General features: G+C 46.8%; 1 protein-coding gene across 1 annotated transcript in view; it reads right to left on the bottom strand.

Annotated features, from left to right (window-relative positions):
- Positions 1-365: 365 nt before the first annotated feature.
- The window catches only part of LOC111151992 (ATPase H+ transporting V0 subunit a4), a 65,664-nt gene continuing 39,397 nt past the window's right edge, over positions 366-26,632 (bottom strand). The window contains exons 15-24 of the mRNA XM_022510244.1: positions 25,767-25,906; positions 23,939-24,096; positions 20,754-20,847; positions 16,894-17,012; positions 15,076-15,292; positions 12,012-12,113; positions 7,843-7,971; positions 4,092-4,209; positions 1,534-1,705; positions 366-459 (exon numbers count right to left, since the gene is read on the bottom strand). Of these exons, the coding sequence (XP_022365952.1) occupies positions 366-459; positions 1,534-1,705; positions 4,092-4,209; positions 7,843-7,971; positions 12,012-12,113; positions 15,076-15,292; positions 16,894-17,012; positions 20,754-20,847; positions 23,939-24,096; positions 25,767-25,906 (1,343 nt within the window). The remainder of the gene's footprint in view (positions 460-1,533; positions 1,706-4,091; positions 4,210-7,842; positions 7,972-12,011; positions 12,114-15,075; positions 15,293-16,893; positions 17,013-20,753; positions 20,848-23,938; positions 24,097-25,766; positions 25,907-26,632) is intronic.

Genomic DNA, 26,632 nt, shown 5'->3' with positions numbered 1-26,632 from the left:
TCAGTACTAAATTATGTGGGATACTTTTACACAAAGACACCTTCGAGAACAAGGGAATGGCCCAGCAGTTTATTTCCTTATGAATCATACTTACAAAATTGCAAGAAAACATCAGTGGAGCCCTCCCCGTTTTAGGATTTGACAATTACCACCCAACATGAGGTCAGCTCCTCCTCTATGACATGGTGAAGTCATATTAGATCCCAAGGCTTGGAAGTAAAATGATCATGGCTTCCCGCCTCCAGCGAGCCCAGAACAATTATCCCATTGACCTGCTGGGCCAGGCCAACAGCAAAGACAAGTTGAACTTCTCTCCCAGCAGCAGAGACTGAAGCCAGAGGCCACGGCCGCCCACAGACCTGGAGCTACTCCTCGGCGGGACCATCCAGGATGCATTTAAAGGAGAAAGGAGAAAATTTGTAACCAGCCCCGACGTAGAACTTGTTCTGGAACTCCACCCTGTGTGGGGCGGGGGGCACAAGAAAAAGTGAGATTAAACATAAGCTAGAGACCAGCAGCCAAAGGGAAGAACACCCAGAACCTTGACTTTAACGTTCTTATGGCTTCTATCACAGACATCACATGTCATCCTTTATGCTTGATGACATCACAGAGTTCATTTCCTCCGTGACAAGGGGAGAGGCGATGTTATAACCTGTGGGGGAGGCTGTGATTCTGTCCTCTCAGTACATGGAGTGTCAACACCTTTCTTTATCAACAGTGGGCATAGAGGGGGTGAGAAAGCATCCGTGAAAGCTGAAGATGGCCTGTGGGATGGATGGGTGCGCACATGCACTCGAGATTCTTGGCAAAGATTTCACTTGAAAGAAAAATGGAAACTTCAACAAATGTTTTCATGTTTGTAAACCTAGTGATGCCTGAGAGTCTGCAGACACATCTGTGAATGTCAAGGGCATGTCCCGTGAGCACCTTCCTTCTTCCAGGTACCCTCCGTCTGTCTGCACTTTGTAGAGGTCAAGAGCCTATGCATTGGTGTGATTCCTGCCCTCAGCACCATGGGCCAAATGTCCCAGGTGAGCTCAGCGTGCCTCTAAGAGCCTCTCTCAGATCTGTCATCTTACCAGCAGCTGGAGGGGTCCCTTACCTTGAAGCCAGTTGTAATACAACAAACGAACATTTAAGAGAGAATGAGTAAATGGGAACTAACATTTATTATAGGGCAGCCATTATATACAGATACACACACACACACACACACACACACACATATATACACATGTGCACACACCTATGTGCACACACATACACACGTACACACATACACACGCATACCTGTGTGCACACCTGTGTACACATATACACATGTGTGATGCACACTCGCGTGGGTACACACATGTACATACTTACACACGTGTGCATTGCACGGGGACACACACAAATACACACACATCGTCATGTAATATTACACCAGCAGGTGACTGAACGAGGTCAGGATCTGAGGCCAGCTGGCAGGTCCCGGGCCCCAACCCCTCTCTAGTGCATGTGCAGTCCCTGTGGGGCAGCCGTGCTCACCAGTGCAGTCGCAGGGCGTGCAAAAATGCAGAGAGGCCCTCCATGATCAGAAGGATGGCGACTGTCAGCACGGCAAATATGGCGAAAATGATGAAGACCCCAATGAGTCCTCCCCAGCCTCGCAGGCGAAGGCCGATGTTCATCACCATGGTCCAGAGCACCTCAGACAGTTCTAGAAGAGCGAGAGAAAGAGTCTCAGCCACAGGGTTATCTTTCCATACTCTTTTCCTGGGTCTGCACACCCTAGAATCCCGAATCTCGGGTCTTGGGTGGAAAACAGGCACATGTGCCCTAGGGCACCTGGATGAGATGGTCTGTGGCAGCTTTGCTCATAATGGAGAAAACTATAGCTCCCAGCAGCAACATGAATAAATGCCAGTAACATCACATTATGCCACAGAAGCGAAACATAAAAGAATTCTTACAATATGATTTGATATGGACTGAATATTTGTGCCTTCCCCCCAAAAAATTCATATGTTGAAGCCCTACCTACCTAAGTGATGGTACTTGGAGAAGGGATCTTTGGGAGGTCATTAGGGTTTGATGAGGTCATAAGGGTGGGGTCCTCAGGATGGGATTAGTGTTCTTATAAGAAGAGATAGCAGAGAGCTATCATTACATTATTGGGTTGAGACTTGAGGGTACCCAGAAGAAAGGTCACAGGGGCATGGCCCAGAGAGATCAAGGCCTATCACTTGCACCTGGCCACCGGGACATGATGAGAAGAAAGACATGTGGGAGCACAAGGAGGAGTACCTGTGTCTGTACTGTGTCCCCTCTCCTGCCCCCGAGCTCTGGCTTTCAGCTGGAGTAACACCTGACTTTTCCTGACTTTTGAAGCATGTGTCCAAATACAGCCTCTTTCAATGTAGGTCTCAACCTGGCATCAATGGACACAGATGTGCTCGAGTAGATCGCCACTGTTTCAAGGTGCTGAGATCTGGAGATTGTTGTTACTGCAGCACATTCTAGCCTAGCCTGACTAACACAGCAGGCAAACTACCAGAACCACACAGAAAAGCCAAGGCACGCACAGGTTAAGCTACAGCCTGAGTTACTGAGCTCAAAGTAGTATTAGAGAAACTAGAACAGAATCAGTATTTGTTGTCACTCTACTGAACTACCTCTTTAAGCAAGTTCGTTAGCATGAAGCAGAAGGCACCCATGGGAACTAGACATCTCAGGAAGTTTCAGAAAGACCCAATGGGTGGACCATGCCAGGCAGCTGTGAACCATATGGTTTTTGGGGAGTCAAAGTGGGCATGGGCTGGCCAGAGGAGACCCTCCTGTCCTATCTAGTTGTGACCTGAGCCCTCCAAACCACATCTGAGATGGGACCTAAAGACTGACATTAATGCTGCTGATCACACAAGCTCAGAGATCCACTTTGGGTCCCTGGACAACCTCTTCACATGGGTGCATGTCAGTGCACAAGTACACACATGTGGGGGCTCGGGGTGTCTGTGTGTAGATGCTTACAGGCCGCGTGTATGCATCCAACTCCCTGTGTGCCTGCAGAAGTGTGTACGTGTGTATGTGTGGGAGATGATGCAAAATGAACATGGCCAGAGCAGTGAAGACTAATGATAAGCACTTGCATTTCTGCTATAAATTAACAAACAGGCTCACTTTCATTGCTTTGGTTTCTATCCTGCAAGGACACACTTTGGCCTCGTTTCTTGGTTCCACACATTGTGCTCAGTGCTGGAAACACAGTGATAGAAGATGGGGACGTTGCTTTCCAAGAGCTCACAGTCTAGTAGGGAGACAGGCTGATTACAACAGAATCGTAATCACTGCCAGGACGGCGCATTCCCAGAACTCAGGGAAAGTGCACCTTCCAGACTGGGGACCAGGGAGGAAGATTTCCAAGGGTGGTGATGCCATCTGAGTGAGTTCTAAAGGAAGAATTAGATACTAGATGAGGAGAAAGTTAAAGAAGAGAGGAATAGGAGTGACTGGGTAGCTCAGTTGGTTAAGCATCTGACACTTGATCTCAACTTAGATCTTGATTTCAGTCAGGGTCATGAATTCAAGCCCCACACTGGGCTCCACGGTAGGCATGCAGCCTACTTAAAAAAGAGAGAGAGAAAGAGGAATATTTCAAGCAAGTGGGCTGCAGGGCAAACACACAGAAGGGTCTAGAGAACATGGTAGCTTCAGGAGCCACAATGCAGGTCCTTATGGCCCTGTCTCCTTAGAAGAGGAAACTTCTAGAGCTTCTAGAAGGAGCCTAACTCTGCTGATGCCTTGGTTCTAGGATTCCAGAGCTGTAAGATAGCAAATTTGTATTGTTTAAAGCTGCGAAGCTCGTGGTAATTCATGACAGCAGCCACAGAAAACCGATATAGAGGGTAATTCGTGACAGCAGCCACAGAAAACCGATATAGAGGGTAACCACTCTAAAAATATAAAGTCAGGCCTACAGAAGAAGAGTCACATCTTCCTAAGAAAGAAGAACCAGAAATAACCCAGGAAGGCACCTCTGCCAACAAGTACTTTGATTCTGTTTCCCAGGAGCGATCTGACGGTGACCGTGAGGTCCACTCACTCACGTGCATGAGCCAGGCTGAGGGCCCAGAGCCGGAGGTATGAGGCTGTGTTTGAAATGCAGCCCAGGCAATATTCGATCGTGTGGATGGCTTGATGCACAAAGATGTCTCCGAAATTGAACTGAAAGAGAGAGTTCTTTATTCTACTTTCATTAAGAATTCCCTCCATGAAAGGTACACAGTACACAGGTGAGTAACGGTACACAGGTGAGTAAAACATGGGCTCCACTGTAAATCGCGTCCAGCTGAACTAGAGGAAAACAAATATTAATGTATTTGGAGGAAGAGAATTAGCAGCACAAAAACGGAGATATAGTACGTGTGCAGTAACATCTCCCAGAATAGCTGAAAAAAGTCCAGAGAGGAAGAGAGAACAGTTGGTAGGGCATCACGGGATGTAGATGGGAGCTGAAGGAGGGGGAGGCATCAGGAAGGAGAGATGAGAAGGACCATTCCTGCTCAGGGAAACGAGTCCTGGTAAGGAAAATGCAGGTGGCTGGGAACACTGGGAAGGCGAGTTCTGGGGGAAAACAATTTGGCTGGAAGTGGAGCTTGTTTGGTGAGGAGTAGAAAGGAGAGGAAAGTTCCAGGAAAGGGCAGAGTTGAGAAAATAACCAGGAGCCCATGAGGAACCATAAAAAAAACATCTGAGTAGAAAGTGGCCAGGGGGGAGGGAGGTAATAAAGAAGCACTGAGGGAGAATTAATCTGGTGACAAAATGGACCAGCAAGGACAAGGCCCATAAGCAAAAGAGCCTCTTTGTTGATTAGCTCCCTAATCCAGGGATGGGGAGGGAGAAACAGCACACAGACAGTGATAATGTGTTGTTGGCTCCACGCTCTCTGTCGCTGTGGGGACAACAGTCCGACTGGCACCATCCCAGCCCTCGAGTGGCTCACAGTCCAGTAGGGACAGTGTGTGTGGAAAGTGCAATAGCCAAGAATCAGCAGGACGGTGGGGACACAGAAGGGCCTTTCACCCAGGAGGGGCTGGGATCACCCAGGGTTCCGAGGCTCTTGAGTTTGAGGAGCTGAAAGAATGGCCCTGACAGAAATGGAAAATGGGAGAGGGAGATGAGTTGATATATTCAGATGTGTTGCATTTCAGGCAACAGCTGGCCATACAAGTAGAATCTTCCAGCACACAGTGGTAGAGGCAGGACAAGCTGAGAAGAAAAGTCTGGGCTGGAAATGGATACCTAGGAGGTCACCGGTGGGAGGAGGGACAGTGGGAGGTAAGTCAACTGGAAAGATACACACGGCAAAGAGCACAGAGAGAAGAGCTCCGAGCTTGCAACATATCTTCATTGGGAGGTGAGAAAGAATGAAACTGATGATGCAGAGACAAGGTCCGAGAGGAGTCTCCAAAAGGAGACCAAGAGGAGTCATAGGGCTGTGGTCAAGGTCGGAGAGATACCGAGAAGGAATGGGGGCTGTGGTCACCTGAGTCAGGTGACCTGAGAGAAGACAGGAATCAACGTCTCTGATTCAGCAACGAGAACAGCTGGGAGGAAGCGAAGGGCAGGAATGGACAGAGAGGGAGACCGTGGAGAGACAGAGTCAAGGTAGAGGAGGGATATGTAGGGGAGCATTAACCCCACCCAAAGAGAGGGCTGGCTTTGTCCGGGCTCCTGGGAGGCAAGCACTGAACTCCTAACATCTCCCGTGTGAAAGAATTTTCTTCGTTATTCATGGTGAGCCCCTGGGACCACATCTGATAATTTCTGTGGTTGGAAGGTTGAGACATGGAGCCATGTGTTTCCAGTCCAGTCTCTGGGGGTGGAAGGGGGCCTCTGGAGACCGAGTACAACCACTGGGCTGCAGGCTCACGGAATGAAACTCCAATCAAACTTTGGACACTGGAGCTAAGGTGAGATTCCCGGGCTGGCAATGCTGTGCGCCTGTTGCCACATGTCGATGCTGGGAGAGGAAGGCCTCCCTAAGGACACAGAAGTCTGGAATTTGGGATCTTCCCAGTGTAGGATTCTGCCTACGTGCCTTTTCCCCTTCTGATTTCTATATTTGTGCTGCAGTAAAACTCCAGTTGTAAGGCTCACACTTTACTGAGCTCTCTAAGTCGTTCTACAAATTATTGGCCCTGAGGAAATATGAGGGACACTGAGTTTGTAACTGACTGGTCTGAAGAGAGGGTTGGGTGGTCCTGGAGATCCCCAAACCTGTGGCTAGTGTGGGAAGTCTTGCGAGGACTTGGCAGTCTGGAGAATGTGTCCTTAACCCTGAGTTTGGCCAACACCTGGTGTGGAGAGAGGTCAGAGAGGACTTTGAGGGGACAATGTCATCAAGCCCGTGTTTGCGGAGACCACCCGCATGACTGCACTTGGGGGAAGGAACCTACGAATGGTGCCTGAAGTCGCCCAAACAAAGACAGCTCATTCACTACAGAAGCAGGAGGGGAACCCTGACTGGGCAGATCCTGAGAGCAGGAGAAAGAGGAGAGAGGCTATACTGGACACGCTGGGACCGGATGAGTCAGACAATGTGTGGTCTGGATTCTAGAACATCCCAGCATGTCTGACAGACTTAGTAATATTAATAACCCCTAATATGGGTTACTCTCTGTACCTGGAATCTTGTTGGAAACATTTGATCCAGATTCTTCATTAATTCTGATTGACCATCCATTAGTTTAAATGAGTATTATTATTATTATTATTAGTCATTAACACCACAAAGGGAGCTCCCTCTAGCCTCCCTCAGGCTTCACAGTGGCCCTGTCCCCATCCCAGGATTAGAACAGAACTCCTGTTAAAACCCCACCCACTTGAGGCTTACGGGTGCTTCAGGGTTGGGATAAAAACAGCCACCTGCTTCATCGGGGAAAATGTGGCACATTCCTGAGGGGGAGTGGCTGTCCTTGAACAGAAATGGGCAGGGAGGGAGGGGGAATGAAACAATTCCTGAATTCACAGGCAGGCAGATAATGTTACAAAGATAGGTCAGCGAAGTCCCAGCAGAGCCAGGGTGGGGACAGGAGAACAAAGAGGGGATGGTGGCAGGGCATGCTCGTGTCCAGGAGGCGGGCTGGGAAGAAATAACCCGCCTTTGACTTCAACAATAGGGCCAGATTTGGGCTCAGATCTCGTGGGTTGAGGGGCGCTGATTGGACGGCTCATAATAAATGTAGCCACCTGCCAGGGGCACGGTTCGGAGACAAGGAGGTCTCACGAACATGGACGACCTCCTATGCCAATAGATCTGGAGGCTGACACCTCACACTCACAGAGACAGCAGCACCTGGGTTATAATGTTAAAACACTCCTAGATTGGTTGGTGAGGAGCTGTTGTTCTTTCTTTTCTTTTCTTTTTTAAAGGTTTGTTTATTTTAGAGAGACAGAGTGAGCAAGAGATGGGGCAGAGGGAGAGAAGCTCTCATGACCTGAGCTAAAATCAAGAGTTGGACACTTAACTGACGGAGCACCCCCCCAGGCACCCCAGGAGCTATTGTTCTGATATTATAGGCACCCCCCCTCCCTTGCGACCTCCCCAACTTCCCACAACTCTGAGACTACAGGGCTGCCACCAGCATGGTCCTCCCAACCTTCCCAGCTCCACTGCCCAAGTCCTTTCTGATGGGCTGGTGGCCATGCCCTACTGGTAGCCACATCCTACTGGTGGCCACGCCCGACTGGTGGCCATGCCCAATTTTAAATATTTTGCAATCATCCTTGATGAGATCCCTCATCTAGACTCTGCGCTAACTGGGAAGTCTTTGTCAACTATTGAGCCCCACATACCTCTTCTTCGTGGTCATCCTGACCCCCATGGGCACCTGCAGAAGCCCTCCGGCCAGCACTCACAGAAGGACTGGCGTGGTCACCTTCAGGGTCCTCTGTGGCTTCTTCTTGGACCATGGAGGCCTGCAGCTATCAGCAAGCAAGGAAGTGAAGCACTAAATTCACCCTTAGAATCAGAATTACAATTTATTCTACATAAACTAAAGGCTGTCATTAAATATTAACTGTGGACCAGACACCATTCTAAACTCTCTCTGTATCACCTCGTTTAGGCTTTGTGACAATCTTTTCATGTAAACACAGTTATCAGCTGGTTCTACAGAGAAGAAAACCACAGCATAGGAAGGTTAAGAAATGCACCCGAGGTCACACAGCTTGTAAGGCTAGTTAGTGGCAGAGCCAGGATTCAAACCCAGACAGTCTGATTCCAGAACACATGTTTTTCTCTATGGTGCTCCAGAATGTGCCAAATTAATCCATCTTTACAGTAAACCAGTGCATGTTCAAGAGTAGCTTTTATTGTTAATATATATATATATATACGCTATCATAAAATTATTGTACCTTGTGACCTGAGCAGCTAGATTTCTATAGGCAAAATTAATTAAGAGAGATTAATGACTGCTACAGTCTGAATGTTTGTATCTCCGCTAGTTCTTATATTGAAATCCTAACCCCCAAAGAGGATAGTAGTCAAAAGTGGGGTACTTAGGTCATGAGAGTAGAGCCTTCATGAATGGGTTAGTGACTTTATAAAGGACTCCCCATGCAACTCCCCTGCCCCTTCCACCATGTAAGGACACAGCGAGCAGGTGGCAGCTAAGAACCAGGCAGTGGAGGGCCTCACAATGGTGAACATACTGGAGCCTTTGATCTTGGACTTCGAAGCCTCCAGACCTGAACAATCAGTTAGTTGTTCAGAAGTCACCCAGCCTGTGGAAGTTTGTTCCAGCGGTCCAAAAGGACTAACATAAGTACTTTTTCAACACTAATATCCTTTTTTAAAAATAAAAACATCACTTTATAAAAATAGCTAAGAAAAAAATTCAAAGGCAAAAAATCTAGGTGTGATCAGCATGGAATTTGGCCTAGTTTTATCCTTGAGTTTGTTTGTTTGTTTATTTTAGAGTAGGAGAAGAGGGCTGGCTCAGAAGGGGGAAGCAGGCTCCACTCTCAGGGCAGAGCCTAACATAGGGCTCAATCTCATGACCCTGAGATCCTGACCTGAGCCAAAACCAAGAGTTGGACGTTCAACAACTGAGCCACCCAGTCACTGTGAAACTTAATGCTCCATGTCCAAAGTGTTTCCTAGAATGATTTTATGGGTGGAGTATTGCAAATTAGGCATTAAGGTATTTTTACCTTTCTTTCTTTTTTTTTTTAAGATTTTATTTATTTATTTGACAGATATCACAAGCAGGCAGAGAGGCAGGCAGAGAGAGAGAGGAGGAAGCAGACTCCCTGCTGAGCAGAGAGCCCGATGCCGGGCTTGATCCCAGGACCCTGGGATCATGACCTGAGCTGAACGCAGAGGCTTTAACCCACTGAGCCACCCAGGTGCCCCATTTACCTTCCTTTCTTTAGTGGGTCTACAATCTAATATGTGCAGAGCCTTAGGCAAAGGTAAAAATGGAAGTCCACATGCCATATAATTAAATATTTAAGAGTTATAAATCAAGCCCATGGACCCCTAAATAAGATATGTTCTAGTCAGGACGCCTGGGTGGCTCAGTTGGTTAAGCGGCTGCCTTCGGCTCAGGTCATGATCCCAGCATCCTGGGATCGAGTCCCACATCGGGCTCCTTGCTTGGCAGGGAGCCTGCTTCTCCCTCAGCCTCTACCTATCACTCTGTCTGCCTGTGCTCGCTCTTGCTTCTCTATGTCAAATAAATAAATAAAATATTTAAAAAAAAAAAAACAAAATAAATCAATATATAATGAAACTAGAACAAGTTAAATAACTATCAGTGAGCAAATGGATAGACATATTGTGGTATATTCATACACGGTAATACCATATAGTAATTACACACAAGCGCATGTCCATACATATCTCTGGAATGTGACACCGGACGAAGGAAGCCAGATCCAGAAGAGGGCATGTGTATGACCCCCTTTACATAACATTTAAGAACAAACGGAGCTAGCGTTCCTAGCTGGCTCAGTTGGGGAAGCATCTGCCTTCAGCTCAGGTCATGATCCCGGGGTCCTGGGATCAGGTCCCACTTCAGGTTCCCTGCTCAACGGGAAGTCTGCTTCTCCCTCTCCCTCTGCCCCTCCCACCTGTACATGCCCCCCTCCAAATCAATAAATAAAATCTTTTTAAACATAAAATAAAGTTTAGCATGAAAGGCACATGTAAATGTAAAGACATTGAGTAGAAATGCTAAGCTACATCACTGTGACTTGAGATATGGGCGAGGAAGGAGACCTGGGTCCAGGAGGGCAAGTAGAATGGGAGACAGAATGTGGAAGGCCGGGCTGTCCAGGGAGGAAGGTGTGCACTCACGGGCTGGCTGTGGGGTATATGCCACAGGGGCCATAGCACAGGCGACCCGCTAGTGCAGGAGTTTCCAAATGCAGGGATCCTGGGTGATAGGGTTATAGAGGAGCCTGAATACAGGGGACCCCTGCCCATATCCCTGAGGCCCAGCGGAACAATTGGTTTAGAATCTCTCCATGCTGGGTTTCCTTAAAGTTTCATAGAGGGAACTGGGAGGGGGGCCAGATGATGGAATTATGGAATCATCTCTTGGATGTAGGCGGTAGAAATGTTTCTAACATGAAAAAATGACCACCAGGGTCCTAATCAGCAGCCAAAAAGACCAACCAACAGCTATGCATTCCGAGGAGATCCCAAGGAGACAGACCTCCACGCCATCTCGGGGAACTCCTGCTACCCAGAGTCGAGTTAGGGGGTATCATCCAAGACGGCAGACTAAGAAAACCTTCTCTGACTCCATTCCCTATTGGGTAAGTCATCGTGGGGAAAAGGGAGAAAACAACTACACTGAGATCAGCAACTGTTTATACCTTCTGTGGAGCAAAGAGCAAGGCAGGAGTCGCGGGAGTCAGCTGCTCACTTACGGGCTTATGGACTTAAGCTCACTGCATTTATGGACGGGGTGAGTTTCTAGAAAAGAGAGTGGCATCTATGTCGGCGAACAGCTCTTTGCCACCTTCCTTTGAAATACTTGGTCACCTCTAGACCACCTTCCACCTCCGCCGCCCTTTATCAGCTGGGTCTCTCACCAATTAACCAAACAATAAACAAGCATTCTTGGCTTCGTCTTTTTTCTAATTCATCTCCGGCTTGAACACTGTTTATCAGACAAGCTTCCTAACGGAGTCCACACAGCTAGAAGAGAAGCAGGTGATGTAGAAAGAGGGCGCCACCTAGGGACGGATCTCTGGTACTCCAGCCTCAGCTCCCGCTCCCTGACTCAGCCAGGTCAGTATCCCCCAGATTTGAGAAAAGGAAGTATTTATCTGAAAATATCTACAACCACTTAAAACATGTGTGATCTCAGCACATTCCACTTACTCTTTTGCACTGATGTACATACAGAGCGCGAGACTGATCATCTCAAACCACGCTCGTGTGGATTTCTAGATTCTGATGTGCCCTGGGAGGTCAATCTTCCCAAATCCTATTTGATTTAGACTGATAGCAAACTCTTCTTCACTCCCCGAGTAAACGCGAGGCTCAGGAGCAGTTCAGACAAAAGGAGGAAACCGACTGAATGGGCTATTTGGCAAAAGGGAAAAAATCACTAGTAAACGGAAGCTGGCTTATTTGTATTTCTTCCCTCCTGTACTCGCACACTCTACCATGATATAGTAAAAGCTCACAACTGAAAAATCTGATAAAAACAGCTTTCAATACTCATCAACAAGCTCATACTATAGTAGAATACTTTTATTTTCAACTAGTCACACAACCATGTTCAGACTCTAAGTCATTAGCTACCAGGAGACTTGGCGTACACACATACCCTGAGCAAAGTTTGCAAAATGTAAGATTTAAATGTGTTTGCCCTTCATAGAGCATTGTTCTGGAAATCAGAAGGCCCTCCAAGCCCAGCACTCTGTTGAAAGTGCAAACTTCTATTTTCAAGGAACGCACGCTCCTACCCACAGTGAGGGCATGGCAACAAGTAGGCACTTACCAGCGATTTTCGATGATTGGCTCTAAGAATAAACGGCTTAATCAGGAGCATCCATGGGACAGAAATCAAAGCCATAATAACAAAGAAACTCTGGACTTCTTGCTGTAAGATCAGAATGGTAAGATCCCATCATTTCAAGGTGATCTCACAGCATAACTTATATGATAAATATCATAAATATGGATCATTTTAGTTGTACTTTATTTTGAGAGAGTGAAAGCATGTCAGTGTATCCATTCACCTTTATGTTTTGGAATATTCCCATTGAAGTCCAGTGGTGCCCAGCGTCAATCCAGGGTGGGCACTGGAAACTCACTGTCTTACTCCTTACTCTTTGAGTACCCCCCTTGCTATCCACCCACCCCATATGTGAACAAGAAGTACTCATGAGGCACATTATAAAGGTAACTTTATTTATCCCTTGTCCCGCGGGAATAGTTAGCCCCTGGCCCTGCATGAGAAGTGTGGCAGGCCCCATGACTTCACTGGTCACTCTGTAGTAGTTAAAAGTCCTTGGGTCACTTTAAGTCACAAAGATGATCTCAATTAGCAATCATATATTCCCAGGACTAGATAATTATCTGTGCTCTGGTGCTCTCTATCTTTCAAAAGAAAAACAAAACAAACAAAAAAACTTCCTCTCAAAAAGAAAAAAAAACCTTCCTCTCACTCTCACTATGGGTGAGTCACCCACCGGGCTCTGGGGTAGCCATGTTGAGCTCTCCCTGCCTGTCTCCCTCACAGCTCCCCCTGGGCTGAGGCAGCCATGGTCTTGATGCTTCTGTCGAAACCTTGAATTCATCTCACCTTATCATCCTGCTACACATTTCCTTTCATGTCTTCATGTCCCCACCTCTTGTTATACACCCCCTAGTCACCAGCCTACAGGAGTGACCCAGAGCTGCTGTTGTCAAAGAACCAGGAAGCCCGGGGAGCTACCAGAAAGGTGTGGTCGCTGGTGCTCAAGGCGGGGAGGAAAAACGTTAGGCTTTCACTTTTCTTCTACTGTTCTGGCCAAGCTCTCAGTGAACGCCAGGGAACGATTTTAATGCTAGTCGTGACAAGATTCACCCTGCTAACAGTGGGGACATCTTATCTGCTCAGTCTTCTATCCTCCTTCCCTCAGAAATGCTCAGAAGATGGAGGGGAGCCTCAGAAACACACGTCACGCTTGCCAGTTCCTGTGCATGAAGCTACCTCATCACCATCTGTTCATCTTTAGAAAAGGTTTTCTACCTCATGATGTACACAGTAACTGAAAATTTGTATTTATCTGTTGCTCTTCTTCTTTGATATTCAAACATGGCACCAAGATGGCCACTGCAGTGTTGGGAAGGGTCTGGGTTATCCACTTCCATTGTCTCTTCCAGCTTCATGGCCCCAAAATGAGGTTATGGAAACTCCAAACAGTGTCATGATAATTCATCTTCAAAATAGGGCGCAGGAAAACTGGCCAGTTCCCAATAAGGCTTTTGAAGGAGAAAAAAAGCTGGAAAAACCATTCACTGTGCCAAATTCAGTGCACATTCCAGACCAGATGAGGACTTCAGTCTTTATGAAGGAAGTTAGCGCATAAAATAGTTAGTGAGTCTGAGTCCTTTGCCTAAAAGAGAAGACTTGTTTGGGAAATCCAAGGAAACTTTCATTCAGACTCCAGCACTGAGTAAACCAACCTTCCAAATAGGTTCATTTAGTGTTCACAGTCTGGGGTGGTTCGTATACCATTCACTGAGGTATAACAAAAACATTACAATAGTAAAGTAGGCCACCTCAAAAGAGCTTTCAGCGGTGTAGGTCTTCTCTGATTCTTATCTAAAATCTGAATTATCTTTATTTTTCATAAAAAATGCCCTTCCACAAGGCCTTTTCTCTTCTTGTTGTTTGCTGTTCCCATAAAGCAGGAGAATACAACTAGGACTCAAACACAAGAGGCCACGCGTGGCCACAGGAGGGACAGAGCATGTCTTCCTTGAGGACATCCAGGGTGAGCAGCCACTGGCAAGTGAAAGGAGCAGCAGAGGGTCACATTGGGAAAACAGCCACCAGGACTCAGGAGATACAAGTAGTGACAATCTATGTTCACACAGTATTATCAAGTTAGTCACCGGGAGAGGCGAGAGGAAAACTACTTGTGTTACTGAAAGTCACTCATTGCCTGGTTTCTGTCTCCAGCTCCCATGCAGCATTTATGCTCTTTTAAAATAAAATATCAAGTTGGTAATGAGGCTGACTTGCTAAGTTGGTGACAAATTGCTAGAAGTGGAAGAAAAAGACACGGCAATACAGTCCAGGTGTTGGGAGGGATGGTTCACAGAAGAAGAACCAAAAGAAAGAAAGAGAAGGGACATCGAATCAGCCATGGAAGCTCACAAGAGAGCGTGAGTTTGGGTCTTGGTTTCCCGGGAGCCCCTGCGCACATGAACAGAGGGACTCCTCTTCTTGACTCTCCAGTTGTCTTTCTTGTCCACCCTAGCGCTTATGTTTAAAATAAAACAGTATTACATCTTGAGGCCCCGTTTAGACCATTTGTAGTTTCAGGCTAATGAATTTGAAGGACTGGGTTTTTTTTTTTCTTTCGCTGCAAATGATGGGCAAGCCAATCTTCAATGGCACAGAAATAACCTGTCCCATGTCACCCAAATAGGAGCGGCTAGACACCGCACCGCCATGTTGCCCTAAGCACCTGTATGTTCACCCGCTCTCATAAACACCTTCTGAAATGTAAAAAACCTAACAGCCTTGAGTGGTTGCTGAGATGGCTCAGTCTTGTAAACAACTACTTTCTGCAATACTCAAGAGTAGGAGATGGGGGCGCCTGGGTGGCTCAGTGGGTTAAAGCCTCTGCCTTCCGCTCAGGTCGTGATCCCAGGGTCCTGGGATCGAGCCCCATATCAGGCTCTCTGCTCAGCGGGGAACCTGCTTTCCCCTCTTTCTCTGCCTGCCTCTCTGCCTACTTGTGATCTCTCTGTCAAATAAATAAATAAAACAAAACAAAACAAAAAAGAGTAGGAGATGGACGTGACATCCTCAAGAGCGTGAAAGAAAAACAAAAACGCATCGATACCTGATGTTTGTACAGGGGAGCATTGGAAGGGTCGTCGTAGTTAAACAGAAACATGTTGATGAAGTGGATGAGGATGCTGGGGGCGCGCTGGGACGTGCGGACGTCAAAGTGGCACCACTTGAAAATGATCATGAAAACCAAGTATCCGAACAGACACAGGATAAAAATCATCTCAGGAACAAACTGCAGAACTATGTTGAGCGTTCTTCTGAAGTATCTGCGGGTGGAAAACACACAGGAGAGATGGAACAATGAGTGAACATCAAGAGCTAATCATTTGTCCTGAAGCACGAAATGTTCATTTTCACACACCGCATTGACTCCCCAAGCAAGCAGCAATGATGCAGGGATGGAAAAAAGAGGAAGGAAGGATTCAAGAGAACCAGGGTCTGGAAGGTAGAGTCCGAAGCAAAGGGCAGGTCTGCAGGGAGAGCTGGTGGTTTGACCACAACTTCACCTGCACATCTAGCTCGTATCAACACATCCATGGGCACAAAGATATAGAAGGATGACTACGAAGCTTTTTCTCCTAAGACAGGGGTTGGAGAGCTAAGGTTTAAGGGCCAAACTGAGCCCATCACCGACCTGTTTTTAAACCACACACAAGTTGAAAATGATTTCTACATTTTTCAATGTTTGACAGAAAAACTGAAAAGAATGGTTTGTGATAATGATATGCAAAAATTATATGCAATTAAAATTTCCGTGTTCCCTACTAAAGTTTTATTAGGACATAGACCCACTCATCTATTGACAGATTGTCTGTGGCAGCTTTCATGCTCCAACATCAGCATTGGGTAGTTGTGACAGAGACAGTCTGGCCTCCAGAGCCTAAAATATTTATTCTCTGTCCCTCTACAGAAAAAGTTTGTCAACTCATGCTCTAAGATACAGAGAGAATCCCACAAAGCGAAATTGAGGGGCCGCAAGTTAAAATGTCAGAAAGGGCCCCCACTCCCTTTGCTAATTGCAAGACTTCTCTGAGGGAAAAGGGAGATCTCGCGATAAAACAGGATTCCTGCATCATTGAGGTCAGCCTGACACACAATGAAACAAAGGACAGACTGCTCTAGAAAATACTTTCCGGGATCATCTCTCATTTAATTCTCACGGCCCTTTCAGGGAGGCAATGGTACCAGGGTCACTAGTCACTAATTGTCACTAGTTGACTCATGAACTATATCTGACTTTTCGAGTAGATCTGCACTGGTGTGAGCTTTCAGGTCAGAGGGCACCATGGGGCTGGCTCTGGCCAATGGAACAGAAGCGGTCTGGGTCCCTTCCGAGGGGAAGCTTAAGAGTTCATGTGTAATCGACCACTTTCCATGTTTTCATACATTAACGCCTTTAGAAAAATAGGTTTGAGAAGTATTCCGAGACAGCCCAGGCAAGAAGCTGCTGCCATTTGGAAGAAACGACATCGTAGAGTACTGAGAATCTGAGGGCAGGTTGGCCCAAAGGTACTTATGTCTCCGTTTGCCTCCTGGTGGGAGCTAATCCTGGAAATGGCAGTGACCGAGGCCTTTCAGGTTGGGGGACACAAGGCGGTATGGGCTTGCCAGTCCGTTTCTGGACCCTCAAGTATTTCAGAGGTGAAAAGTGCCCTCCTACTAGAGTGACCCAGCTCAGGAGAAACAAAGGTCCCACTTCGGCCAAACCAGCTTGTCCTGGCTCAAGCCAAGACATGTGGCAAAGCATTCCCCATAGGAAGAAGGAAACTCTTGCACAAAGGGACGTGGGGCCACACAGGTGGCTCTGTCACTGCTCCTCAACGCCAGGGCCAGACCCACAGGCAGTCAGTCAATCATGAAGACTTACATGTGATTGGAAAGGCTGAGAATGACACCAAAAACCATCTGGACAATTCCCAGGATAACCGACATCTTCATTTTGTAGGAGTTCAAGAATGTTAGTTTGTTTGAAGCCAAGTTCCAAATCTGGACGGGAAACACGACACGAAATGCATGAGACCAGAGTCTGGAAGTTCTCTCAGGGGCGACAGCAGGACTTCTCCTGAGGAAGTCACTGTAGGGACCACATTTTCAAATTTCGATCCCATTCAACGCATGCATTTTAGACTCAAAAAAGGAAAAAGAAGAAACCCCTCATCAATGCAACTCTAATGACAAATATGTCACAGCCGTCAGTGCCGTTAGTGAATATCCAGTGGCCAGAAGAAAGAAAATCCCCCATGAGTTTTCCTCCTAAGGGAAAAGACATTCTGACACATTGTGGGGAGCTCTCACACTTGCCTCAGGTCCACTTCTTAGTGGTGGAGATTTCTGGCCCATGAATGTATCCGATCCCTTCTTGGTGACACCACCTTTTACTGTGAATGTAGTGCTTCACATTACAAAGCACTTTCCTGGGTCCATCTCAAGAAGCCGCTCTTATAGCCAGTATGTATTAACACTATGGACAAGACACGGTCCCTGCCTTTTCCACAGTCCCTGTTTAAACAGAGTCGCCAGGCTTGCAAAGAGAAGGACACATGTCCCTGTCCTCCTAACAAGACTGACACAGAGCAAGCACTCAGAGGGGGGCTCGGGGGCTGGTCAGGTTTCCATGCTAGCTAATGGCCCCATGGTCTCCACTTCCCCTCCAATGTAAATGGTTCAAGTCTTTGCTCTCACTCCTAACCCCTCCTCAACTCCAGACACATCCCCAGGCCCCCTGCTAGATATGTCCTAAGGGTTTGCTATACGGCACCTCAAAGGTAACAGAGCCAGGAGGGTCATCTCATTCTCCCTCCTACAATAACTTCCTCCTCCGAACTACTTTGCTTCTGTTAAGGGCTCAAAGCCCTCCTGGGCACAGCCTCAGTGCAAATGTATCCTGCCCCTACCCCAGGTACACATACAGGCAGGAACCATATCTCACGGATTCTCTCTTTACAATGTCCTGAGCAGCTGCCAACCAGCCAACCACCAAGAAGGCTGCCCAGACACCAGAGGCATCTTCTCTACCTCCCCCATCTGCCTGGCATTTCAGCAGCACCAGGCCTGCCCTCCAGCCTCTGCTTTTCCCTTTGCTTGCCCAGTCCCTACGGGATCACTCAACATGGTTAGGACCCATTTACCAGCACACTGTAGACCCAGCCAAATCCAATAAACTTAAAATTAAGTACCAGACACACACTAAGCTCTTTAAATGTACTATCGTTTAATTCTAACAAAAACCCTATGATATAAATATAAATATCCCCCTTTTACACATAAGAGAATTTTATCTCAGTCTTGGGGAGATTGAGTTCTTTACACATCGAGGAAGAAATACTATTACAGCAAATGGGATACTGACCCTACTTATGGACCAAAATCTGTTCTGGGTGTTTTATGCATAAAAATCATTTACTCTTTTGAGCAACCCAGTGAGTGAGAGCTGTTGTCATACCTATTTTGCAGATGAGGAAATAGAGACACAGAGGTATTAACTTGCTCAAAACCATAGCAAGGAAATAGAAAAGGCAAGATCTATACACAGGCTGTCGGACCCAAGAGCACAGGCTTTAAGCCATTTTGTTATGTTCATTTATTACAAAAATATCTACAAACACTTTTACAAAGACTTCTCAGCTCTGACAGCCAACTATTTTGTGATTTGATGCTCAAAAAAGGTGTTGCACACAGTCAATAAATGCACCTGTAGAAATTTACATTATGTGAAAAATCCAGCCCCTCATTAACAGAAGTGAGTGCTGGGGCATGTGGGTGGCTCAGTCCTTTGAGTAACCAACTCTTGGTTTCGGCTCAAGGCATGACCTCTGGGTCATGAGATCGAATCCCAGGTAGGGCTTCACGCTCAGCAAGACATCTGCTTGAGCTTCTCTCCCTCTGCCCTTCCCCCTGCTTGCACATGTGTGCTCTCTTTCTAAAATGAAAAAATTAATCTTTGGGCGCCTGGGTGGCTCAGTCATTAAGCGTCTGCCTTCAGCTCAGTTCATGATCCCAGGGTCCTGAGATCAAGTCCCGCGTCAGGTTCCCTGCTTGGTGGAGAGTCTGCTTCTCCCTCACCCTCTCCCTCTCACCCTCAACTTGTGCTCTCTTCTTTCTCTCGTGCTCTCTCTTTTTCTCAAATGAATAAATAAAATCTTTTTTAAAAATATTTTTTAAATATGTAAGTGCTAACAGAGGCACAGAAATGTTCTGTTAAAGGGGCTATCTCTGGGGGAACAGAATTTCCAGAACAGGAGAGAGAACTCTCTCTTTTTTATACTATTTTGTATTTATTGGATTTTTAATCTCATGTATGCCTTGTTTTATAATAAAAAGACCAGAAATCTCAAAAATTTCAAAAATAAATGCTACCAGAAAAAAAGCTAATCCTTCTCAACCTCCCACTTCTATTCCACCCTCCCCTTTTTCCTCCCTAACAGGCGGGCAGATGACAAAACCGCTTTCCTGATGGACACCGTAGCCCAGTGTGTTCTGAGCCGTGACGATGCCGTCCTTTGTCTGAGGAGCAGAACCAGGCAGACAGGAACTGCTGATGAGTCAGGGGTGGGCTGGGAAGCGAAGAGAGGACAGCAGCGGCAAAGAGATTCGAAGCCAAGGAAGGTCGACCAGATCCTAGGATCGGCCCACTCTGGACCCCTCCACACCCCACCCCACCCTCCACTCCTGCCCTGGCTGATCATGAAATTCCTTGGACTACAGAAAAAGTCTTTCAATCCACAAAAATAACAACTTGCTTTCGTTTTTGGCACTTGCAGTTTACAAGCTTTCAAGGACTTTACCTCTTGGGATAGCGCTTACAATGCGAGCGCCTCCGAGTGCAAAGTACAAACAAATCCTGGGTGATGCTTTCTGTCTTCCTAAGGGAAGGGAGACAGACAAGCCCTGGGGAGGACTCGGGGAAACTGAAGAGACGACCCATAGATAGGAGAGTATAGTTTTAGGGCCGGTACTGTTTATTCTTAACTGTCAACAACCAAAACCGAGGTCCCGAGATCTCTCCCACAAAAAGGGCTTAGAAGAAACATTTATTGAGGGCATCTGCCAAGTTTGGGTCTAGCCCGCTCAAGCTCATCTGGGGCACAAGGCTGCCACCTGGTGGCAGTTATGCGCCGGGCCATCACGCGAACAGGGCTTCAAGCTAACAGGCTTGGGAGCCTTCTCGAAATCCCTTTATATCTAAAAGGCTACGCGAGGAAGCGCCTTTGTTTCACTTGGCTCGAATCCAACTGAGATAGCTATAACCACCACGTAGAAGTTAACGCACCCCTTTTCTCTTTTAAACTTATATCGATTCTATGCGATAAAATAAAGCAAAAATAAGAGCAAATCCACACTTTCCTAGGAAAAGGGAGACGTTACTCACGGCGAGAAAATGCCAGAGTAGGCAACTTGACTAGGATGCTAAATGAGTCCTCTAGCAGGCATACTTTCCAGGCAACCAAAGGCCTTTGAAAGAAGCAATCATTAACCACCAGGGGTATAAATCATCAGAGAAAGATGTTTGAGCAACTACATGGAAAATGACCCAGGGGCTAGGGAAAGGGTACAGGTAGGACACTTACTTGAGGCTTGCTCAGTGTCATAAAACCCTCAGTATATGTAATTCTATCGGCGTAAATTTGTTGATTCGACAGCCCCTGGCACTTTCTTCTCCTCTACCTAGAGATCTTCTCAGCAAGACATTTTACATGATAAATATTTAACCCAAGAAGACATTATTACCGGATCAATCCCAAATGGGTATGGATTTCCAGAGTACACTCCCGGAATGGCTGGGTCCAGCTGTAAATACGGATTTGTTTCCATTACGTGTGTGCTACAGAGGGAGAAAGGAAAAATAAAAACAAAACCAGTGATCAACCAGAGGTAGAAAAAGTATACAATAGTGTCCTTGGTCTTGAACTTTTAAGCCAATCAAACCCTCACTGTTGGTGCAACCCCCCCTTTGGCTCATTCAGTCATTCCATGAGTGGCTACTGTGGGTCAAGGATCATGCTGGGTGAAGCTACACACATTACCGACTGGCCCCTGAGACGCTTCACGGTCTGAGTCGCCAAAGGGCTCCTACCCCGGTGGAGTATTGTAAAAAATAATAAATAAATAATAATAGTGAAACCACATCAGAAAATAAGTCAGGCCAGGGATGAAGGAGCATAGAGTAAACAAATCTCAGCCCAAGGACAAGCCTGCAAAACCTCCCCAGAGAGCACATGGGCTCATCCTGGAGGAATGAACTGGCTTTCACCCACGGGCCCTCATCTCTGTGAAACTTTCTCAAAAGTTGTGGTCCATTGAATACCCTTTTTTTTCTTTTTAAGATTTTAATTATTTATTTGACAGAGAGAGATCACAAGTAGGCAGAGAGGCAGGCAGAGAGAGGGGGGAAGCAGGCTCCCCACTGTGCAGAGAGCTGGATGCAGGGCTCAATCCCAGGACCCTGAGATCATGATCTGAGACAAAGGCAGGGGCTTATCCCACTGAGCCACCCAGGCGCGCCCCCATTGAATGCCTTTAAATCAGTCTCCCGACTTGACTCAGAAGCATGAACATCAGTGGGTAGGGATTTCTTACTCTCTCTGCAAGCCCAATGTATGTAGTGTGTGTGTGTGTGTGTGTGTGTGTGTGTGTGTGTGTGTGTGTGTGTGTGTTTAACAGAGCACACGTCTATAGAGGGGCCAAGAAGGAGTAGTGAAATGATGGGGAACAGAGTTTTGGCAACTTTGCGGGGCTACCTAGAAAGAGACTCCCTCCCTCCTACAGCTGAGGCGCTAGAGGGCGTCAGAGAGCAGCCGAGGCGCTAGAGGGCGTCAGAGAGCAGCCGGGGGATCCGGAAGCCTGATCAAGCAGCTCAGCCCCTCCAGATGCGTGGAAGCAGCTGTACCCGACTGGCCATCTCAGACACGCACCCTCCAATGCCCCACACCCACCCCACCCCACGCTAATGGCATGCCTCAGGGCAAATGGTTGCACTGAACTGGCAGACACTTGTTTGTGTGTGGACAAAGAAGAAAGTCACCCCAGATGGGAGCCAACAGCAAAGTCACGGTATCTGCTGTTGAACATAAACAAGTTCACAGAACACCAACAACAGACAAAGCCATCCTGGGACCAGGCTGGATCCAGACACAAACAAGACTAACCCTCAATCATATGTGATATCAAAATATGGACATAGAAAAGCAAGGACCATGCCCAAACCACAAAAATGACCAAATGTTGCCCTGCTCCTCTGGGGAGCCAGCCCCGGGAAGCCCTTTCCCACGCCCTCTTGCTGAGCAGCTCAAGCCCTCCACTGGTCCACCCTGTCCCCTGAGTCAATAAACTCAGTCTGGGGGACGACGGCAGGCTTCTGGTGGTCTTGGGCTGACGAGCATTGTGCCCCTGCCTAGTCAGGTGTCAGGGAAAGCAAGCCCAAGACCTGGCTTGTGATTGGTGACAGAAATTAGCTTGCTCGGTCCTCTACCGTTCTGCTGGATGACGGCAATTCTCGTGTGTCTCTCAGTCAATGAGGTCCCGCTTCACACAGTCAGTGCCTGGGCACGTGGCGGAGCAGCCCTCAGACTGGGCTTGGCCTCCAGGAGCACTGAATTGAGCCGGAGGTCATTCATACATGCATAAAAGAACATTCCAGCCCACATTTGCAGAGTGACAAAAACCAGTTGACTCAGACCTCTCCCAGTCACACTCCTGGGCAAATGAGATTTCATATTGGTGGTTTGGTGAAATGATGCTGATTCAACATGTTTCAGAGTCCCATCGTTATGCTTAGGAATTCTAATCTAAAGAGCAAAACTAAGTAATTTGCCTTTAAATCTATGGAAGCTTTGTTCTCCTAGGCGTCTCATCAGGGTACTAATTGTAAAACAAAAACAAAAACAAAAGCCCTTGTCAATATAGCCATCTGTAATTCTGGGAAATGTCTTAATCTTCATTTTAATTCATATATTGTTTGTTTGTTTAACATTCCTGTCCTCTGCCGCAAGGAACTTAGACCCAGCAGAGAAGCTAAAGGGACACACTGACCCTCCATGACACAGCCATCTACTCTTTTTTTTTTTTTTTTAAAGATTTTGTTTATTTATTTGTCAGAGAGAGAGAGAGAGAGCAAGCACAGGCAGACAGAGTGGCAGGCAGAGGCAGAGGGAGAAGCAGGCTCCCTGCCGAGCAAGGAGCCCGATGCGGGACTCGATCCCAGGACGCTGGGATCATGACCTGAGCCGAAGGCAGCTGCTTAACCAACTGAGCCACCCAGGCATCCCGCCATCTACACTCTTAACATCCATCCAAGCTGTGGTTTGTGGGCATCGAGAGAGCTCCCGGGTCTCTCTCTTCTGCACCCATGTCATCACCAGCTACCCCTACCCCCACCCATGCCACCCTACCCGCCCTCCTCACCACGTCACCCATCAGGCAAACACAGGGAACCACCTTTGCAAAACTAGCCATACCCTCCTTTGCTTTTGATGTTGAATCAAGCTGCTCTGAAGCTGTCAAAGAAAATGCCCTTCAGGTGAGTCTGGGACCTTGAACGTGGGGAACCAATAATTTATATAGTTCAACACCCACATAAGCCTCCTCTCCTCAGCACCTAGATGCCCTAATTTCACTGTTTTCAATTCTTTGCCAGAACAAGGTCTGCTTCAAAGGCCTCCTTCTCCTCTGGGGAACTTGGCTTCTGTGACCGATACCAAGATGCCCCATTTTTATCTGCTCTACCGTTAGCTTTCACAGTAACACTGTGCACTCCATGCTATAGAGTTAATTGAAATTTTAAAAACTATTTCCATGTTTTACAGTTACCAGTCCAGTTACTGAGGGGTGGGTTTGAGGTCTCTCACTCAGGAGATAAAATGGAGTTCTTTGTTGCCCCTGAGGTCACCCAGACCCATGTCAGTCTATTAACTTACTTCCACGTGCCGTTTCTGAACATGGGCCGGACACTCCAAGAAGAGCCAAAGATGTTGAAAGACTTGGAGAAGCAGTCATTGTAAATCAAGCCCGTGTAGATGGAGAAGATGCCCATGAGGAGAATCAGATAGCGTCCATGGAAGAAGGTGTTCCAGATCTGGCCTCAGGGAGACAGAGTAGATGATGGTCAATGGGGTTGGCACCAGATCCCAGGGGTGGGATGTATGTCACCAAATGTCTCCAGCACCACCAGAAATAGCCTTGGCAAGGTATGCAGGCCCTACACAGAGGGGCCATGGGATGAGGCAACATCAAAGCGATCCAAATGGAGCACACACATCATTTTCCGGAGCTTCTATCTATGAATTAGGAAAGTCCTAGACTGGAAATTGTTATTATGGAAGCAAAGCCATATAAGCCCCATATTATTGAAGTGATCGTTGGTTAGGAAACATAACTGAGGCACAAGCTGAGGCCTCACGTGTCAGGGAAGGGACATGACAGTGGGCAGCCACTGTCTCAAGTGCTTCTAGAAGAGAAGCACAGAGCAGGACTCATATGGTGGCTCAATTTCACGGCAACTCAAATCCACACTCATTTTGGGTCTTGTCATTACAAAATCGAGTCTCTGTCTAAGCACATTCACTAGGAAGATTCAAGTGCTTTCTATAATACGGAACGATGTGGGTCGATCATTCTCAGACCTGTTCAAGTGTATCTTTGGGACATCAAATATTTATTATAGGCAACTACAGTTGTTAAAATGCTGGTCATGCAGAACTCTACTGGCCAGGAGTGGATTTTCCCACTAACCTTGCTGATGATTAACCCACTGTGACATCGCTGAACTAGCTCTGGTTAAGACAACTTGTAATAAAAGTTTGTAGATATTCTTAAAATGCAGAACACAACTAAAGGCATATTTCCAGCTTATAAAATGTATTACAGTGAACATAATGTGACCCTAACTAATTAACTTTGAAAGACTGTAGACTCCTGAGTTGTCTCAACCTTCACAACACCGAGAAGTCACTTCACAAAAGGTGCAGACACTTCAAGTGTCAAAGTGAAGGGTTTCTTGGTGTTACATAAGAACACTGGTCATGGACTGATTGCAGGAGAAGGGCTCGGCCATGAAAAAAATATTTGTGATTTTTTTTTTTTTTTTTTAGAGAGATAGAGAGCATGCACACTAGGGAGGGGGAGACAGAGAATCCCAAGCAGACTCCCCATGGAGTGCAGAGCCCAACGTGGGGCTCAATCCCAGGACCCTGAGATCATGACCGAGCTGAAATCAAGAGTCAGACCCCCAAATGGCTGTACCAACAAGGTGCCCTAGGAAAAATATTTGTGGTATTAAAAAAGAAAAAAGAAGAAGAAGACCACAAATTAATATGCACTATTTGATCCCAGTTTTAAAAAACTGTGTACAAGCACAGAAAAAATTGGAATGATACATAAAAATATTAGTTGTGATTTTCTCTAGGTAGTTAAATTGTTGTATTTTTTCCCGATTTTTTAAAATAAACCTATATTGCTTTTATAATCAGAGGGGGGAAAATCAATGTTAGGGAGAAAAACTTAAAAATAAGATCAATGCCTTGTCAAGCAATGTACAAAACCCAAAAATTCTGAAAGGAACCGCACCACACCAGCCAAAGCATTGAGCTTTGGACAGGAATTTCTGTGTTAGATTTTGGCCCTTTTCCACTCTGTCTTCTGCTTTTCATAAAATATGTTGTTTCTATGGTGAAAACAACATACACATTTTTCATATTCTACCTATTACCTCGAGGAAATGAGGCAAGATATTCAGTGGACACCCACCTCATTGTTCGTCTTCTGGGAGAGCAAGTGTCTCTCATTCAGGACCATCCAAAGGGCTGCCAGTAACATCACGATCCCATGACCACAGTCTCCAAACATCACGGCAAACAGGAAGGGGAAAGTGATGATGGTATAGGGAGCTGCAGAAGCGAGACCCACAACAGCCTGAGTCCTTCCCACAGCCACTGCATCCCCATCAAAGATCTGTCCATCATGTCCCATGCCGCACAAGCTGGTTCCCCTGGAGCTTTCTGGTTTTGTCTTCCCTCCCCATCCCCAACCCCAGCACTTGCTTAGCTCCCACGTACATCAGCTCATTGATAAGTAAGCATTATTATTCCCCATTTACAAATGAGCTGAGTTTTCAAGATCACAAAATTTAATGGGATTTAAAACCAGTTTCCTGGGTGGTGGGCGGTGGGCACTGGGTGGCTCTGTTGGCTAAGGGTCCAACTCTTGATTTTAGCTCAGGTCATGATCTCAGGATGGTGAGATCAAGCCTGGAGTCAGGCTGGGCATAGAGCCTGCTTAGGAGTCTCTATCCCTCCCTCTCCCTCTCTCCCTCCTGCCTGCTGTAAAAAAATAAACAATAAAACCACTTTTCTGTCTCTGAGTGTTTTGTATACTGTTCCACTACCATTTTTGGTCTGTTTCTCCGGCATTCACATGCACCAGACACTTCCAGCAGTCACTCACAGGATACCCAACCTATGGGGCCCCTGCATTACAGGTCACAAGATTAGGACACAGGCTGGAGGAGAAGAGCGTTGTGGACGACATGGTTGAAGGGCAGCTGGTCAGGCAACCAACATCACATAGCTTATAGCACTAAGAATCCAGTCTTCTGGATTCCAAGTCCTGTGTGT

The sequence above is a fragment of the Enhydra lutris genome, unplaced genomic scaffold, assembly GCF_002288905.1.
Source record: "Enhydra lutris kenyoni isolate GAN:26980312 unplaced genomic scaffold, ASM228890v2 scaffoldscaffold27, whole genome shotgun sequence".
NCBI lineage: Eukaryota > Metazoa > Chordata > Mammalia > Carnivora > Mustelidae > Enhydra > Enhydra lutris.
The sequence above is the reverse complement of the archived record's forward strand: the minus strand, read 5'-3'. Positions and strand labels throughout refer to the sequence as shown.